At 34.8% G+C, this 20,078-nt stretch overlaps 1 protein-coding gene across 1 annotated transcript in view; it reads right to left on the bottom strand.

Moving 5' to 3' along the window:
* Positions 1-20,078, bottom strand: part of LOC117241929 (fibrillin-1-like) — a 235,120-nt gene that overhangs the window by 51,932 nt on the left and 163,110 nt on the right. The window contains exons 14-17 of the mRNA XM_033508215.1: positions 19,611-19,800; positions 18,545-18,734; positions 11,398-11,512; positions 9,473-9,609 (exon numbers count right to left, since the gene is read on the bottom strand). Coding sequence (XP_033364106.1) covers positions 9,473-9,609; positions 11,398-11,512; positions 18,545-18,734; positions 19,611-19,800 — 632 coding nt within the window. The remainder of the gene's footprint in view (positions 1-9,472; positions 9,610-11,397; positions 11,513-18,544; positions 18,735-19,610; positions 19,801-20,078) is intronic.

Raw genomic sequence — 20,078 nt, 5'->3', positions numbered from 1 at the left:
TCGAAATAGGGGATCGATCATTTCGTGGCGTCGATTATCTAATCGTAACGGGAATTTACGACTCCCGTTGGCGTGCTTCCTCGCGATCTCTCCGCGAGTGGTCGAAACAATAACAATTGAGCGTTGGGACACGCGGGATGTCGGTATGGAGCGTACCCTCGAGTGACTTTCAGTTTGGGGGCGATCAGTTCTCATTTTCTACCTGCTTTTTCAACCAGTTAGGAGCGATGATCGTTGCTGTTACTTCTTCACCGAAGATTGTAATTTACGAATTGACATTTGTCCCATGTTTTAGACACACCCATCTCAAGTTTTCATCCTTTCTACATGCATCATCTATACTTCATTTGTTCTCAGCTCTCCGCATAAGATACACAGAAAAACGACACCGTTCCACTTACACTTGACATTCATCCGCACATTCAGTCTTCGAAGGTGTTCTTTATGAAATATATAGTTATATTTAAACTGTAAAACTGTGTTAGATTCTATTAAAACTTCCCTATCGTCGTAATCGAAGTAGGGAATCGACTGGTTCGTGATGTCGATATTAATCGAGACGAGAATTTACGACTCTCGTTGACGAGTCACATCGCAGACGCGTCTTCCCGCGAACACAGTCGAACAACACCCATCACTTTGTCTATTTCATAAAATTCTCCACAATGAAAACACATTTCTCTGACCTTCCTCTCCAAAGTCATAAGTGCATCACCCTCGTCATTTACACGTTGAGTTAAAATTTCGTAAGCTCTTGTGTTATTATGTAATACATTGATATTAATAAGCACTACTCTACAAGATTCATGAATGAACAAGAATAGTTTTCATTACATCTTGTTGGAATGCAACGATATTAATCGCATACAGATAAGGTGATTGATTCCCTTCGTTGCCCAGCGATATCCCCACTAGCGTGCGTTCGTGAGATGTACCGCGGCGGCTAGTGTCACGTAAAGTTGGTACTTGGGTTGGAGTAAGAAGGCTGAGTCGTAACCCAACTACTAATTTTCCTTTATAAAACTTTATTATAAATGTTAACACTTACAAAATAACACCGAACCGGAGAAAAGGGGTTGTATGAGTATAGCAACTAGAAGAAGAACAAGAACTGCCCGACCTGGGTGAAGTCTCGGTTTATATACGTTTTGGTTTTAGGATGTTGAGGGGCTAGGGGTAGCCGATGATACGTCGGAGATCAGGGGGTCGAAGCCTTTATCTATGATGTGGACTAAGGTGTGTCATAGCTTCTGTGTAGGCTATGATGATAAGGTGGTGATGTGTCCAAAGGAGTCCAAAGCTCGGGGTCGCTATCTCATGGTTGAGATAAGATTGATGTCACACTAGCGCGTGCATGCTCTTTCGAGAATTCGGCGGAAGGAGCGTAAGGATATAGATGGGAACATTGGGCACATCGAGAAGCTACTAGAAGGTTCCGTGGCACATGTGACGCCACACAGACATCTACACAGGTTTTTTTTTTTAATTTATTTATTTATTTGTTTAAATTTTACAATTTGTCCAGTAGGACATTTGGTAAAATATTATAGCTTAGTGGTATAATAATATAACATGTGGGTGGCTATCCCCAGCGGGGTACCATCTTCGTGTTTGTTAGGTTATATCCTTTGTGATCTACACAGGTCACACTCATTACTGCGCAGAGAGTGGGGTTCAAAACCTTTTCAAGGGCCATGGGTCACCAAGTCAGTCAGTGTGAAAATAACTAGCCAACTGTCTACATTCCACAACACTCACTTATATTCATTGTAATAATTGTTTAATAAATATCACATAATATTATTTCAACACAAACATTGTGTCTTCCACAGATTATTAATCTTAATTCCAAGATTAAATTCTAACACATCTTGTAATTCCTTTTACGATATTTCATACAAAGTTGTCTACCATCGAAAGACAGTTCTCTGACATTTCTTCCCAAGGCCAACGATACATCGGCGCGCTTTCACCATTTCCATGTCCACCGGCCAGAAAAAGTTGGCGCTTTTTAAATCGTCCATTAATTAATCCAGCGGGAGATTTCACGGTATAATGAAATCGTAGGTCGAGCAATTAAGAATCACCGTGCCGGATTCGCTCGCACTGCTGGATCAACAGCAGTTCTGTTTCACGTAATTGCATATCGAGCCAGAATCCATCTGACCGTGTCAGCCAGCTCTCTCTCTCTCTCTTTTTCTCTCCTGTTTGTCCAGCACCGGCGTCCATCGGAAGCAACTCGCTTAAAGGGAGTTTCGCGAACTTCAGGAATGAGTAATTAAGCGAGACTGGACTAAGTGCACTCGCTAGCAACGAAACTAAACTTCTACCAGTCTCGGAGCTCCGATTCGAAACCGGGACCGAGGCCGATTTCGTTCGATGTCCCCAAGCTTTTGAAAAAGTTTCCTTTTATTAGAGAATCGAGCTAGTCTATTCGTCCACATCCTGCGTTCCCTTCGCTTTTTCTTCCTCTTTGGTTTCTCCGATTCCGCCAACCTTTACCTAGTCGTCCAGCGTCGAGTTCGCTGGTTTTCTCGTTCTTGCTGTTTTTCTTCTAACTCTAGATTGAACCGCGGCTTTGTAACCCGTCCGGTTTGTTCGTTAATGCCCTTCGATCGTTGGTCTATCCGGTGAATTGGCGTACGTTTTTTGTTTGCCTTCGAACAAACGTTCCTCCGTGAGCAGAAACGACCGTACCGATCCTTAACCAGGGCGCACCTTGTAGTTTTGCGCCGGAGAGTTTGTTGTCTGCGAACTTGTTCCGAGTAAACGCGAAACGATTCACCTTGCTTAGACGTGGAAACAGTAACGTAGAAAACACGTAGGTGCAAGAGGATGGAGGAGGCAGAATTAATTGTACGAATTTAGAAGTTTCGCGCTCGGAAAGGAGATGTTTTTCGGTGGTAAGGTTCTGGATCTTTGGGTTTAGAAAACTGAGAGGTGCGAGTTACCTGTTTTACAAAGTTTGAATTTTTTTTACACCCACGATCAATTAACTTGGTACCTCGTTGTTTTGTATGTTCAATTTTAGTATTTTCTGAGCTATAAAGAAGAATTAAAGCTTACTTTCGACCGTTACTTTGATAAAAAAAAATAGCTAATAAAGCTATAAAGCTATAAATATTGTTTATAAAATTAATTGACGTTCATCAACATCATTTTAACTAATTAACAATAAACCTAATTAACAATAAAAAGGTAAGATTTGTTGAAACCAATTTATTAAAACCGATTTATTGAAAATGAAAAAAAAATGTTCTTGTATCTAGTGTATAATAAATACACTAGAATATGTATTTAGATATTTAGATATCGAATTTTATTAAACTAGTTGTATGTAATACAACTTTTATATACAACTCTACAGTATAACATAGAATTTATTGAATTTTTTTCTAACGTAGACTATATTTCGTATTATGTATAATGTTTTATAAAATTTCTTGCTGACTCACTGCAATATTATTTCGGCATTAACTTTTAATAAATTGATCATATTTTCCTCTTGCGAACTTTAAATTAATTTATAAATTTAATTTAAAAAATCTTTCTGATAAATACATCAACGAAATGCTAATAGACAGTAAGTGTTACTATATTCGAAGATAATTTTTTTGTATTTGTTTGAAAATCTGATTGTGTCGCGTTCGAAGCAAGGCTGCCGTATAATTACGCTTTTTTATTCCGCATCGACCAAACGTCTACGCGCCATTCTTTAAATTGTTTTCCGTGTAATTTGTCCCAAAGTAGGAGACACTTCCTTTCAGGAACAGCAATCAGGAACGGAGAAACGGAAGTTTGCTAGTGACAGGACGAGCAAAGATTTCGCCTGTCATCGACTATTCGAATATCGCGAAGAAATGAAGCAAGCGGGCAGAAATCCTGGCTCGTACAATGGCAATATCGGCCTTTGTGGTTTCACGAAGCTCGCTCGTAATTTACGGACGGTACTCTGCTGCGAATTAAACGTCCTGCTGTGCGCGCGAAAATACGAAACCGACTGCTTTTGGCTTTGCCTCCTTTGCTGCCTTAATTTTATGGGAAAAAATTGTAAGACGCAAAATTATGAAAATGTAATTCAACTACTAGAAATTATTTTCATAATATCTTATGGAATATTATTTCGAAAGCTCCGAAATCTCATAATAACACGAACTGTATCTCTTTATAATTTCTTGGTTTATTAATTTTATCAATTTAACTTGAAGTTTTAAAAATCCGTAAGTACTTGTAATTATTTTGATTTTACGAATATAATTATCACTAAATTGCAATTATATCAATTAATCCTTACATAACGGAATTCTTTTTCACTCTGCGAGAAAAATTATTCTATTTACTTTTGGCATTTATATCCTCTCTTATATCGTTTTTGTTTTCGGAGGGGACGATTTACGTAGGATTTACGGAGGATAAGAATATTAATTAATATAAATAAAAATATAAAAGGTACAAAAATCCAACTGTATCTACTTAAACTCCCTCTGTTCACCGGAAAATAAAAGCAACAGAAAAGTATGTACATGGATTCACATTTACGATGAAGGCATTTCCTCTGAAAAAAACTAGCTGTCATGTAAACGTAAACCCGATAAAATAGCACGAAACGCAAGCTAAGCCTAGCGCGAGCTCGGGCACCGCTAGAAACCCGACATTAATAATAGAGACGTTATATTGAACGATCAAGATGAAGAATTATGGGACACGTTGGTTGCACCCTGGCAGGCGAGGCAAGCGGTCAGGAAAAATTCGAGAAACAAAGGGACCACGTGAGAAAGCCTGTTCACTAGGATGATATGTGATCGACCGTTTCGATTTCTTTCTTTACGCGAACGCTTTGGGCAACGGTCCCATTATCCGCTGGTTAAGCAGCGCGATCGTAAATCATGCATCACCGAGATCAAATAATACCGCAAAATAACGTTTCTATTCGAACTGTCTGCGGCCACAGCCATTCATTTCTCTTCTGCGTTACGCGATATTGTGGCCGACCTATGGAATGCGAATACATCCATCGAAACCTTAACGATTCGCACTATCGGTTTTGCAAGTTCGAGTTCGTTGTGTAGCAATTTTTTGAAGCACAGATTTTCACTGGTTCGACGACTATCTTAATCCATTCGACCGTTTTAGACATTCAATAAGTGATACTTTCTAATAAATTCTGTGTTTCAATTGTATGTATGAGTATTATTCGTAATGGGTGGATCCAGTAAGTGGAATTTTAGATAGTAGAGGGGAGAAAATAGATCGTATTGTATATAAAATTTACACACATTAAAAGTTTTTCCAGAATTTACTAGCTAAACTAATAGCTATAATAAGATATTGCTACATGTTAGAAATGTCATTGAGATTCCACGATATATTTTTTCATATTTTTTCGTCTCAAAAACAAAGAACGTATTAATGTTTGGAATTTAAGAAAATGATCCTGTATTTAGTCTCGTTTCTCTTTTACCTAGAATTCGATCTTATAGACTATAAATTTTCACAAGTGTAAAGTTTATGAAATACGTGGTTGCAAAATAAACATGAAATTCCGACTGGAAATAACCAGAATAGCATTCTCATGATATTAATTAGATATGAAATACGTGAACAATTTCGTTCCTTTTACAACAGTGGAGAGTTCGTTGTTAACATACATTAAATAGATTGCGAATTAAATAGATCGCAAAAGTTGGTCACGCTTGCCATAAAATGGAAACATGCTTCTCAGGATCAGCGCAGAATACCGTAGTAGTATACATAACAGTTCTACGGTATTTAAATTTCACTTTTAAACTCAAAGGGGATCTTAAGCTCTGCGTTTCATTAATTTTTCTTCTACTATTGTTCCTTTACTTTCAGCATATTCGACCTTTTCTTATTACCATCATTATTATCGTTCCTTTTCATTCTTGTATTATTTCCTTTCAGGATTCTCAACGCCATTCATTTCATTAACAATCAGCCATAATAATTCTATCTTCAGGTCAGTATTAAGAAGCATTATAATTTTCTTCTCCAATATTAAACGTAAAAATTATATTTACAAAATCGATCTATTCTTTTATCATGCTTTAGTCTCACTGCTATTAAGGGAATTATAGATCAAATACAATATGTATAAAGTGTGATAAAGACATTTTTAAATCGTAGAAAATGATAAAATTAGAAACGATTTCGAGTCATCATTGTGCTGCGTTCGAATTTGTCTAAGAAATACGGAATTTTGAATTTTACGATTTTTCCAAATTGTAATTTTAATTATATTTTTTTATGTACGTGTGTGTTTTATACAAACACATTTTAGTTCCGAATATAGAAATTATAATTTAGAGTATATAAATATTTATTCGGAATATAGAAATATGTTTAATATATATATGTATAATATATGTTAAATATAATATAGTGACTCTTTCGCTATAATACAACATTACAAGTAGAAAGATCGAAGGAAAATTGTTTCCTAACCCCATTAAGAAAAACAATTTTAATATTTTCAAATATGTTGTAACTCCATCTAACAATCACATTCGAAATTTTATTTTCTCATATAATCTCGTATCTGATATCGCACTTGTGAATATCCTGTAGAATCAAATGAAAAATAGAATTTTTTTACAGCAAACGAAACGTTCCATCGAAAAACATATTTATTTTTCTTTAAACTTATTTAACTAAGGTTAACATCAACAAAAAATAGTGTTTTATTACGGATCACTCTACACGCATAAGGTTTCATAATTTTTAAAATTTTCAGGTTTTCTTGAAAATCTCAAGGAACAATCACTGAATGTTTTTCTTAAATTCTATTTCTTTTACAGAATCATTAAAATTATTTTCTTATTTAAATCATTTAAATTTCATCTCATTTAAATTCTTTAATTTCAAAATATGTTGAAGAAAATTAATAAATTATAAATATTTATCTCTTCAACTAACTTAAATCTATAGCCTTTGTAAATAAAATTTATAGCTCTTACGGGACACATAATTTTGTAATACTGTTACCATATGTGATGAAAAGACACGGTAGAAAAAATAAGGGTAAAACCATGTGCAGTCGATAAAAAATAGACAGCGCAGTAGATACCAGTGAAATAATGTTTCCATAGCGTGAAAAATTTTTTTTCCATCGATATCTCGATGACCTCGGTGGAAAAGCCAATGGGAGAAATACAGCTACAGGTAACATGGACCACCGTGTATTTATGACGTCGGTACCGGAAACCGTCGCGGTCCTCTGGAGAACGCTTTCCGTCGAGTGTTATTTCGTACTCGCGGAAACCAATGAAACAATGACGTTTCGATGAATTTAATGTGACTGTTGTATCCCATGGAACGAAATGGTCAACTAGGTCTCAAAAATTGTCGGTGAATCGAATATTTGTTAGATACTTAAAGTCTGTGAAAAGTAATGAAAATACCAGAAAAATGTAACGAAGTTACTTAACGCTTTTAAAGAGCAATAAAAATATTGGAAAAATTGTAATAAAGGAAGAAAATACGGAGAAAAATTATTTTGACGGTTCTAATCTTCAAAAGCTATCCTGGACGAAATTTTATTCGAAAAACGAATTTTGATTCAATATTATCGTCCTGTAATACCATCTCAATGTTATTGTTTGTAATCACTGTAAATAGCAATTTTTCTACTCATTCGGTATTTATCAGTAGTAAAACATTTAATCCCATTTGTTTAATTTCATTAATCTTTTAATTTCAAGATATGTGCTGCGGCGATCTTTCATTAACTTTAACTTTCAGAGATGAAATTAATAATTGTAATTGAAATTGGGTTTTGTATAATTTTGTAATGTAATTTAGTAATTAATTTAATTGTAATTGTGATTAAAGTGTTATACAGGTGGAATGTGCTATATTTATTTAATTAAGAACGTTTGTATTGTATCGTAACAAGACTTACATACGTTATACTGTATATACATATAGGAAATTGTGTAATTACCAGGTTAATTTGGTTTGAAACTGTAAACCGCATGATTGTTGTAGACGATTGTTCACAGAAAGGACGAATACACCTTCCTCGCCGGTGTCTTAAAATATCAGTGAAAAATTATGGAATTATGGAAATCGTTTTAAAATTTAACTTTAATCTTGCTCTTTCAGGGTCGAACTTCTCTTTGACTTATAAGAAGAATATTTTCTATCCATTGTTAATAATAGAAATATTTTCTGGTAGACAGTTGTAAAATTTTGATTTAAATTTAAGTCCCAAGTAGCGCGATCGCGCAGTTAAAATTTTGTGTTGAGAAATCCCAATACATTTGAACGTATTTTTTATTTCATTGTTATCTTCCGAATAATTTTTATTGAACAGAACTTGAAATATTTATAAACTAACAGGACGCATATATAATTATATAGATCTATTTCATAAAGTAACAAATATTACTCAGACGGTTAATATCTCAAATCTGGATAGCTTAACATTAGTCCAATCTTAAAAACTATTTCGTAGAAACGAATTTTACTAATTCGTGGAAATTCTTTGAAAAAGACCACATACATGCCACGCCTAACAGTTTTAGAAGCAAACCATAATGGTATATAAGAATGCATACACTGCAAGCGTGTGCCACAACTGTGTCTCTTAATTCCATGGAATTAAGATCGCAATGCCTAACAGGAGTATCGCGTGACACGGAAGTCGCATAAATTCGAATTGAAACGACAATGGTAATTCTCCGACCACTCGTACGTGAAATAGGATTTAAATCGCGATATCCCCGCATTAAATTATCCTGTAAACGGTAATTTTCGAATTTTCCATCGGATCGATGGATCGAGCCTTATAATTCCTCGATATCGATATTTCCATATTCATAGTCACGTTGTTAAAGTTTGTACGTTTGTGTGTGATTCAAGTATCGTGGATAAATCGAGAAATTGCCTCACGAATGTCCTCTTGTTGCGAAAACAACGTTACAGGTGAAATTACCTTTTGCACGAGATAAAAATATCACCGACTCGGCGTTGGTAATTTCCGAACGGAATTTAAACTTGGTTTGAAATTTTTGTAATTAAACTCTCAAACTTTACTAGTCGGAGATTCTTCGGGATATCATTTTTTCGTGCTGCGAGAATAAATAAGATTGTATGTTTCCGATTCCATTTTTTGATAATTTAGAAACATACATTGGAACAATTTTGGAAATATTTTGACAAATAAGATAATCCATCATAGACTTGTCTTTTACGAAATTTCGAAAATATATACAAATATATTTAGCTAGCTAGATATAAATTTTTGTCATGGACTATCTTTCGTCACCGATTTATTTAGAAAGAAAGTTTTCTGTGGGAAAACGTCCCCTGCAATTTCAATTTATCTTTTACGTGTTTTCCATCGACAATACATGCGAAACTTACATCTACATACAATGAACAAATGCAAAAATCTCGTCATAAATCGGTATATTCACAATCAACAATCGTACGACTATCTAGGAACACTCACCTCGAACACGGATCACTATCCTGCACGTACTGGTATAATTCGATACGGGTGACCATGCCGTGAAAGTGACGATCGTCGTACCTGCCGGTAAATCCGCCTCCAATTGCTTTGCCCACGACGGCGACGCGTCCACGTATCTGCAAAACAACCAAGTCAACCATTGACCCAACTAACATAGAATTCAGACTCGTCATGCACGCAGCGAGAGATTTATAGAGATCATGATCTCTGTGTCTGTCAGACGAATCAAGGACCAATCGACGGTCGATTACCAAATGAATATATGTATATATAACAACTAAACCTTAAATAACAGTATAACATGTAGCATCTTTGTATTTGGTTGTGGGATTAAGTATATGTTTCTGTTACTTTTTTGAATATTTAACAGACATTAATAACATTAGTCATAATGCAGACTGATACTAGTAAAGTTAAACTAAGCTAATATTATTTATAATATTATTATGATTTATCAGCTATTTTCAGAAGACTTATATCTTGGAATTCATCAGGTTATACTTTTTCCTAATAATTTCATATTACATAGCTATAAAAACCATGAAATCAGGAAAAATGCACTTGTCATAAATTCTCAGTGTGATCTTCATTTAGCACCTAATGAACAAAATTAATAAATTGTAGACATTCATTTTGTCAGTTGATTTAATCCTCTGTGATCGGATATCTACTTTTACTCATCAAAGCACTTTTACATACGACTTGTATATCATACTGAGTCATACATTGATCCAATTAACATAGGCAGATTTGTAGAGATCATGATCTGTCTGTCAGGCGGGACAGATATCGATCGACAGCCCATTAACATAAAAATACAAATACGAATCCGCGTTGCCTTTACGATCCCCATGGCGATTGACGGGGCCGCGTCGCGGATGATTTCTCTATCGGACCGCGTAAAAGCGTGCACGACCGACTCGACGCTCGGCTGAATAAATAGAAACGCGAGCACAAATACCGGGGCAAAGACGTGTATACGGCCTTGGAGGAAGCCCCTAAGCTCGTTTGGAATTCCCATTGTGCACCGTGGAAGGCTTGCAAGCAGACCCGCTTGCGACACAAGATAAACCAGTCTATTGTGGTGACATATTGCAGCGAAGAGATTCGCGAAAAGAAATTAATTTCACCTCGTCACGTGAAACTTTACGAATGCCGGAGATACTTTGACCGTCATGTTTAATATAAAAATTAATCTGGACCGAAGAAGTCCAGGCATAAAGGAATTATGAAATGGAAATGATGTTGGTGTCAATTTTGAAACGTTTGGATTAGGAATTGATTTATGTGTGATTAGTCAAATGTACAGTTGCTTTCAATTGCCTAACCCTGTCCAACTGAGAATTGGTCAAATTCGTAAAATTTGTAAAATATTGGTCATATTTTACAAATGTTCAAATTCGATTTTTTTTCAGAAACGAAGTTTCTAACTGGATTTTGTTATTCCTAACTCTGGTATTATTTTTAACTCTGATTACACTTGTACCATGAATTGCGAATTACCATGTATATATAACGAGTATAACAGAGTACTTCATTATAGAAAAATTGATACAAGAAAAATGAGATTGTAACGATTACTTTTAAAAGTTTTAATTGTTCGATATTGCATATTTCCAGATGGATTTTATGGTGTTATTAGAAATTGAAAATTTTATGATGATTTCATAGTCATAAGGCACAGTGTATTTTTTTTAGATTTACACAAAAGGAATTGTCAGTTCCTGTGTTAAAAAGAACTAGAAACATCGTATTTTCCACAGCCTAATACCATAACTATCGACGTACATTAGAATTAAAGCCAATTTCTTACCTTATTGTAAATTCACCATCACATTCAACTTACGTTACCTACGGAAATAGCGTTAGATATAATAACATGGACAAAGTGTCTTGATAAATACCTCCACCAGTTCATGTTGGACTTAGGTTGAGGAAACGAGACGCGTATCGTGTTCTGCCTTGCGGGTAGCTCGACGTCCATGTCTCGGGGACACCTGACGAACGGTCGTGGCATGTCTGAAGCAACAAAGCCTGTTATTAAACATGCGGTGTTCTATGAAACGTCTGGAATTATAGTTAATAACCATTGGAACTGGAAAGGATGTGATGCAACCGTATACTATTCATTGTTTCGAAATGCCTACGAATATTATTTTTTATTAAGCCTCAACAAAGCTCGTCATAAAGAGCTATGTGGTTTCACATTAGCTGTTACATGAAGTTATTACATTAAAATTAGACTGCAATTTATACAAATTGATATTCTTATGCACACTATTAGAAAACTGAAATCTAAACAAGTTTTATGTATTAAGTATTATAACGAGTCCTCTATTTCGGATATTTTATATAGTTTTGCATTTTATACAGGGTGGTTGGTAACTGATGGTACAAGCGGAAAGGGGGCGATTTTACGCGAAAAAAGAAGTCGAAAATATAGAATACAAATTTCTTTTTTTTTTTAATTTTTCCATCGAGACATCGATCTACAGTGAGATTCGTTATAACGAGACGTGATAAAGTGCACGCGTACCGAGCGAAAATTTAAAGTCGATTTTCTCGAAAACAAAGCCTCAAATGAAAAATTTTTATTCTATATTTTCTATTCTATATATTCTATATTTTCTATTATTCTATATTTTATTATCTTATCAGCTGTAAAATACATGTTCGTTGTAGCAACACTGAAGACCAGAGTTTTCTTATACCAGAGTATAAGGACAACTTGATGAACATAATGCGGCAACAACTAGTAAATACTCGGCGGGTTCGCTAGCTACGCTCGTAAAGGGCGTATGCGGTAGTAATATGTCGCGAGTTCGAGACCACTCCTGGGCAAGCCAAGGTGGAAAACCAAATATCATCTTAGAAGTATATACAACGGGCAAGTGGGCCCCTCCCTTGCCTATAATGTTGTAGTGCTTTCTATGAGTGTTTGGGAAGTACCCCCGGAGATGCGGTTTCACTCGTTGCTGAACTACACCTAGGCCCGCCCGTGGGGTTTTAGCCGATAAAAATCCGCCGGATTTCCCCACGTAAAAAAGGGGTTTTTTTTTCTTTTTTTTTTAATTTTTCCATCGAGACAACGATCTACAGTGAGATCCGTTATAACGTACCGCGGGCGTACCGAACGAAAATTCAAAGTCGATTTTCTCGAAAACAAAGCCTCAAACGAAAAATTGTTATTCTATATTTTCGACTTCTTTTTTCGCGTAGAATCACCCCCTTTCCGCTTGTACCACCAGTTACCAACCACCCTGTATATATTTGTGCATTTTTATCTGCATTTTTGTATCTTAAAACTTCCCATAAGAGTATAAAAATTGGGAACTGCAATGTCAATTTTGAAAAGCTTAGATTTGGAAATTACATTTTTTAAGAAAACGAAATACATGAAAACACGTTTAAATATTTACTTAAACCAGATATATCGTGTTCGCGTTCAGTACAGTCGGTACAACCTGTGCTTTCCTAAATTCTTTTATTAAATCAATGGATTGATGAATTAGATAATTTCAGTGGAAAGAAAACAAAGAACATTGCTATATGACTTATATCCTCTTTTTCAAAGTTGCGACTATATTTTGCTTTAAAATTGTCACGCGAAATCGTCTCACGACTCGTGAGAAGTCGAATTATCGATTGGGTTTCTCGCCAAATTACTCGTGGAACTCAATTATCGCGAAGACGCGGTAAACTGTCCTCTTCGAGATCGACCAGTTACTTTACTCGTCTAATTGTTTGGCGGCGTTCCACCTATATCCCGTAATTATTTGCCACCGTAAAAAGCGTTTCTAATTGCAGGCAGCCCCTTTTCTATGCATACAGAATGCGCGCGCTAGGTTGAATGTCTGGTTCGAAGTAAATAGCGTGGAAGGCAAACGTTTTCACGAGCTGACTCTCCCGTCAAACGACTGAAACGTCTCGTTTGAGCGATAATATATATTGCTATTGATTAACAGCTATTTCCTAGGTTTGCTTTTCTCATAATGAAATTGACATTTGGTATTCATTGCAAATTGATATCTTTCTCAACTAACACGAGGGTGCGGATTTTTATCGAAAGAATTATTGGATTGTTCGGAGAATTCGTAGTACATATTTTTATCATGAATTCGCACATTTACCTGATTTTCTTTTTTATCAACGCACATATTTTTCTACAGGCAGAGCATAATGCACTAATATTAGGGTCAGTTTTACCATAGATATATTTGTATTATATAAAAGAAAATAAAAATATATTCATTGTTCAATTAACCGATAAGTTGCTAATTTAATTAATTCTGCTAATTTAAATAAATTTTAACAATTAATAATTAATTAATTAATTAAAAATAAATAATTAAATAATTTTAAGAATTCTGTTTTCAAAGTTCGTATCTTCGGTATCGAACCAACAACTTGTGTACTAATGATACCAAGAAAGCTGATAAATATGGATTAACATAAGACCATAAGTCTGATTTATAACGACTCGAAATTTGTCAGAAAGACCAGACCAATTATGAACACATAAAGCTCAACTTCTGAATTAATTGTCGCTATTGACCTGCAGAGAACCATTATCAACACACTTCACTGGAGGATCATCGTAATCAGAGTCTGTGACCTGACAACCCCTCGATATTAAATTCTAGGAGCAGAAATCTTCCTCGTTGGATCTCTACCACTTCCGAAGTCTTTCGTATTAGCATCCACGACGCAAATTTTATCGTCGCTGGATGTTCTCGGCGTTTCCCTCTCAAGTAGTTGAAGTAGTGTCTCTAATGGCTATCACAACTTAGAAGTGACTCTCGACCCATCCGACGCTAAGACGCCAAATAGAATAGTGCCGAATTTATGATTTGCATGCCGTACGCGGATATATCCTATCATAGTATCTCTAGAACGTTTCTCGTAAGTTTTTGCAAGAGGAAACCGGTCCACGTGATATATGCAACGTGATTCTAAGATTGTATATCCGGAGAGAAAGTGATTCCTTACATAGAAGTAAGTTAAAACTATACGATGATAGTTTTTATACATATGATATGAAAATTGAGTTTGAAAATTTATTAGGTATATTTATTAGATATATTACATGAATAAATTTTTGAAGACTGGACAGAAATTGTTGTTATTTAAACGGATGCATATCTAAAGAATAATTAATTAAATGAAATTTTCGAATTATTCTGTGTAACACGGCTACAATTTTCAGTTTGTTTAATACCGCTAAAGTTTCTAGACTTTCCACTAAAAACTGAGGAAGTTTTTACATTTTGAATAAAGGTAAGGCAGGATATTTATATATAAAAGGAATATTACTAGAACTTCCGTGAAAACACACAAATGTTTTAAGTACTCTAGTACAATTTTATTAGAAGATCAGTAAAACTCAAATTTCAGAATTAATTGAATATATGGAATTAAAAATCTCAAGATTTTCTGAATTGATTAATGACAAATTAGTGACTTCAGTGATGGAAAGGTCGAGGTTTTTGATCATTGAGATCAGTCCTTGCAGATTCTGCGGATTCTACCATTTTAAAACTAGAAACGTCGAGATCTTGACACTTTTAATTATTCACCCGAAAAAAATTTTACATCCTTGAAATCAAAAATAAAAAAGCCTTCGATCCAATTCAATACAAATAGACACTACTACAAATACTATTGGAAAATCAATATCACGGTTTCTAGTCTGTAGATTGATTCAAGATCAGTTTTGCAATCTCCAATAGAAATTTTTAGATTGCTAGCTCCTGAACAGATTCAAGACGCATTCTATAAACGAAATGTCGAGATCTTTGAATTCTGAACTGATTTGTAGTGATTCTACTGTTTCAAGTGAGGAATGTGATGGTTTCTAGACTTTCAACTAGCCTGAAGAAGATTCTGTAACCCTAATGTCAGAAAGCTAAGGGTTCCGATCCGAATCAAGGTAAATCCTATCATTTCGGAGATGGAACTGTCATAGTTCCCAAACTTTGAACTACTAGTCTAACGCAAGTTCTGCGACTTTTGTGTAATCTCTGGTGAATTGTACGCCCTCGGGTACGTAGATTCCGAAATTCTATGACTCTTGTATCTCAGATGTTTACTATGGATTTTGAATCATGGATTAGGGTAGTGAAGTTATTGGTCTCGTGTCTCATGGGTTTTCTGTAGAGATACAATGTTAGAATCGACAAGGTGGAACTTTTAATTTTACCCTTATACAATGATAGATTACAAATTCTACAATGCTATATACTACAAATGTTTGGACGATCTCTGTTGTATTTTCAAAGTAATAATACGATAATGTGATTTTACTGTTAAATCTCTATACGAATAAATTAACTATTTATAAGTCAACTACTTATAATTACCAAACATTGTGGAACTATTCCGTTAGTTAAACAAGATTTCATATTCAAATCGCTTGATTTCTGAATTATAAATCAGATTAAGAAGGTTGTATATAGCATTCCAGGATCAATAAAGCAACTGTCATTGTTATGTAATTTTTTGACAGATATTCTATATTTTAATAGCAGGCAATAAATTCGTCTTCATCAAACAAGGTAAAAAGAAGAAGACTCTCATCAGCACGCTCCAATAAAGCACGACAACCAACACGTGGAAATCTCATCGCTGTCGCGCGAAACAAAGCAGCATGGAAATCACTGAAGAGAAGAATAGACATTCAGAATAGACAGGGAGAAGAGAAAGCGAAACGATGGAAACAACACAAGGGAGTGTAGGAAATGAAATGTAAAAAACTGAAATGCGTCTCTGCAAGCTCGTTAAGCTACGGCGTTAACGTATAGCGTCGTTAGCAACCGGCCTTTACGCCAGAACTTCCTATTATTAAAAGCTGTTTAGACCGGCCGCGTGACTAATTAAATGCGCCGGCAGGATTTGCGTTGGTAAATAATTGCTGCTGACGGTGATCTTTCTTCCCGATCGTTTGCAAGGGCCACCTGCGAGCCGACTACTGGATTCCCCAACTTTCCGCGACCGTTTTGCCATTCGTTTTGGAAAATGAGACGTAAGCCGACCCTCTCGGATCTCGCGGTTGTAATTTCGTTCCCTCAACAGGCGAGCTAACAGATTACTCGAAACGTCACGTTTCGCGGTTCCTCAGAAGGATCATTTTAATTTATGGTGACGTTACCTTAAACTTTCGAAAAAATGTGTCAACATTTTCTATTTTTCTGTTACATAATACCCATTTTTTTAAACACATACAGGATTCCTTATATTACATATTTTTTATGAAAATGCGATAGAGACGCATTATCAATCAGAAGTTTAGAATTATTAAATGTTTCGGAAAATCTATGAGTTTCAATTATTTGAATTTATAACAGAGCATTTCCTTAGATTTTTTGCAACATTTTTTAATTTTATATATCTCTTGATAGAGTATATAACTTTAAACAAATGTGGTAAACACATTTAAATATTCCATATAAATACAGTCTGTGCATTCTTTGGAATATTTAATATGTAATTTCAATCGTTAGATCGATAACGTGTGTTTACCACATTTGTTTAAAGTTATACATATACTCTATCAAGAGATATATAAAAGAAAAAAATGTTGCAAAAAATCTAAGGAAATGCTCTGTCATAAATTCAAATAATTGTAACTCGTAGATTTTCCGAAACATTTAATAATTCTAAACTTCATACTGCACATTCAGTATTAGTATAGCTACTACTATACAGTAGTAGTAGAAAATATTTGCAGATCATTGTATTTGTTGTAACATTTACATAGCAATTAATTAGGTTCAGGTATATTACACTTTTTTACCATTTAATAATACTTTCGTATGATTATAAAAATTTGATAATATGAAAATTAAATGTGCAAACACTTTTTGTAGCCACCGTAAATATTCATAGTAAATAATATCAACACTCCAACATGTAAGTATGGTTTCTGAACCTTTCTTTATCAACAATTTTATCGTTCCACATTTCTCCATCCAGAATGTCTACAAATAAAATCTCTCTAACATCAATCTACATTATTTCAAATTTAATATTTATGCTTCAACCTAAAACGTCCATCATTTTGATCTCAAATCACTAGATATCTCTAGTGCACAGTGCACATTCTCCGTCATAATAAAAGTTTCAAATGCAACGCCAAATTTAACGTAACTTAATTTGACGTTCAAGAAGCACACTGAATTTTAAAGAACATCGACCAGATATCGTCTCATCGTCTGCTATACTAATTTTCTTAATTACATTTTCTTCGTTAATTTCATCGTTGAAAACAAATTAGGGAAAGATACAAATCTTTTATTGAATCTGTTTATTGCAGTGGACATTTTCGTTAAAATAATTTGGATGATTGACTTCATGCAATTTTTGTTAATTGGTAACGGAATTCTTACGCATAACTAACATTGTACATAATTAAAATCGAAATATATTTTACATAATCCATACTGATTTTACAAAATTTACTACTCTTTTTATAAAGATTTCACAAAATAGATTTCTGAAGTTTTTAAATCGTTTATTTAAAAAAAATATGGTTTCACTGGGATTTGATGCTTCCGCGTGTAACAGAGAAATATTATTAAATCGAATCGCTGCGAATTATTATTTTTTTACAAAGCGAATGTAATCTTTTCAGGAAAATAACATCGTTTTACTACTGTGGCCTGCTCTAGACATTAGATTAAAACTCTATCAAACGTGTGATGGTCTCGATGAAAATATATCACGGAACGTACGAAATAACAAAACGTTATTTAAAGATGTCTTGTTACAAATCTGGTCGGAAACAGATAACAATAACATCAACAAATTAATATCAAGGAAGAACGCGAGAAAGGATCGAAGAAGTAACTCGAAATCGTGGGTGGATCAAACTTTCTTTTGAAAGCACGTAATTACAAGCAAATCAGCTTGACTCGAATAAACCTACCTTACGGTAGTTTTAATCAAACATTAAAATACAAATAAGGAATATGTAAGGAAAAGCATTTAAACTTGAAGACTGACTTACAGTTGCAACGGATTACCATGGGCTGAAAGGTCAAAGAAAGAGCTCACCTGAATGATAACGGGAATCGGTCACGATCGATTCTTGAATACAAGTCGGCTCTTTCCCGTTCCATCGATCTCCGGCCATGCAGTACCTCGTGTGCGGTCCTTCTAGCCTGAAACCTCTTCCACATCGTATATGACATCTGGCTCCAACAGGATAATCCACTGCCCCGGAAGAATGACCTGGGCATCTGATCTAGAATAAGAGGGAAGTCAAAAATACAATATGTCTGCAGGAGCAGAAATTTTAAGAATATTGTTCCGAGCCGGCTAGAGAATTCGTACACGTAAGAGGATTGGGTATTAAAGTGGCTGTGACATTGAAATGAGGGTATTGGCGATCAGAGATTTGATTCTTTTTTTATTATGTTCAGGCTTCCTTTTGGTGGTTAGTAGGATGACAGATATAGAGATTCTAAAGCGATACGATATATTGACTTTAATGTACTAGGTTGTGTAGTAAATTCGTTCGCTTTGCAATGTCGCATTTGGAGAAATATTTACAATATTTTTTGGTTAGATAGTAAAATGGAGATAAAATTTATATATGCGATGTACATATAATTTCGGTTTTAAATATTTTAGAGCAAAGTTGATCGAAGCTAAAAATTGGACTAAATTTAGATAAATATTTTGACTAGAATTTGTTAGTAAATATCCTAATGTTTTAAATATGGGAACGTATTTTACCTAGGAGAAAAACACCCTCTCCGAAACAACAGAATGTTCCTTTATTTCAGTGATACTTTGCAATTTTTCCGGTAGATTTTTTGAAAAAAAACCTTTAAAAGCGGAATAGCTCGGGTAACTTATTTCTTTTTTGTTTTTTACCACTACCCGCATATCAATACTTTAACCCCCCCCCCTCCCCCAAAAAAAAACATGTATTAAAATTCTTTTAGTGAAAAAAGTGCATCGTGTATAATCTTTACAAAATAATTCCGTACTGTCTTTTTCTTTCTCGTGCGGGTTTCAGTGCATAAAATTGACGAAAATGTATGCAGATGAAATTAACATATTTCAAATATATTTAAGCAGTTACGTATATTTCAGAGAACGAATTGTCACGCACTTCGGCGTGCAAAGGCGGTTCCATAGCATGACATCTCAATTCTGCTGAAACGCAAGTTCTCTCGTCGGAAGCCAACACCAGGTCGCCGCTGCACGTACAGTAGTAACTTCCGGCTGTGTTAATACATTCGCCGCTGCAGCCCCCGTTACGGTTCAAGCACTCGTTTATATCTTGGCACTGGCTTCTATTTCTGGAAACAAAAGCCAGAAATTCGTCTACGAAAATCTCGATGACGCGAACTACGTCGAACGTTTCGATAAAGTGTCATTGAATTTATATACATGGGAGCCTAAATAATTTCTGTTTTATATAGAAGCAATTTTCAGAAGAAAAATTAGGTAGAGAACTGAATTTCGTAAAATATATTTCGTTTGCGATAAAATTTAATGTTGGTGGTTAAAAACAAGAATAATTTCAATTATTTCTGACATGTTAATTATGCGTAACAATTGTTTGGAATATTTTTGT

Source organism: Bombus vosnesenskii, unplaced genomic scaffold (assembly GCF_011952255.1).
Source record: "Bombus vosnesenskii isolate JDL3184/JDL3185 unplaced genomic scaffold, Bvos_JDL3184-5_v1.1 scf7180000016262, whole genome shotgun sequence".
Lineage (NCBI taxonomy): Eukaryota > Metazoa > Arthropoda > Insecta > Hymenoptera > Apidae > Bombus > Bombus vosnesenskii.
The sequence above is the reverse complement of the archived record's forward strand: the minus strand, read 5'-3'. Positions and strand labels throughout refer to the sequence as shown.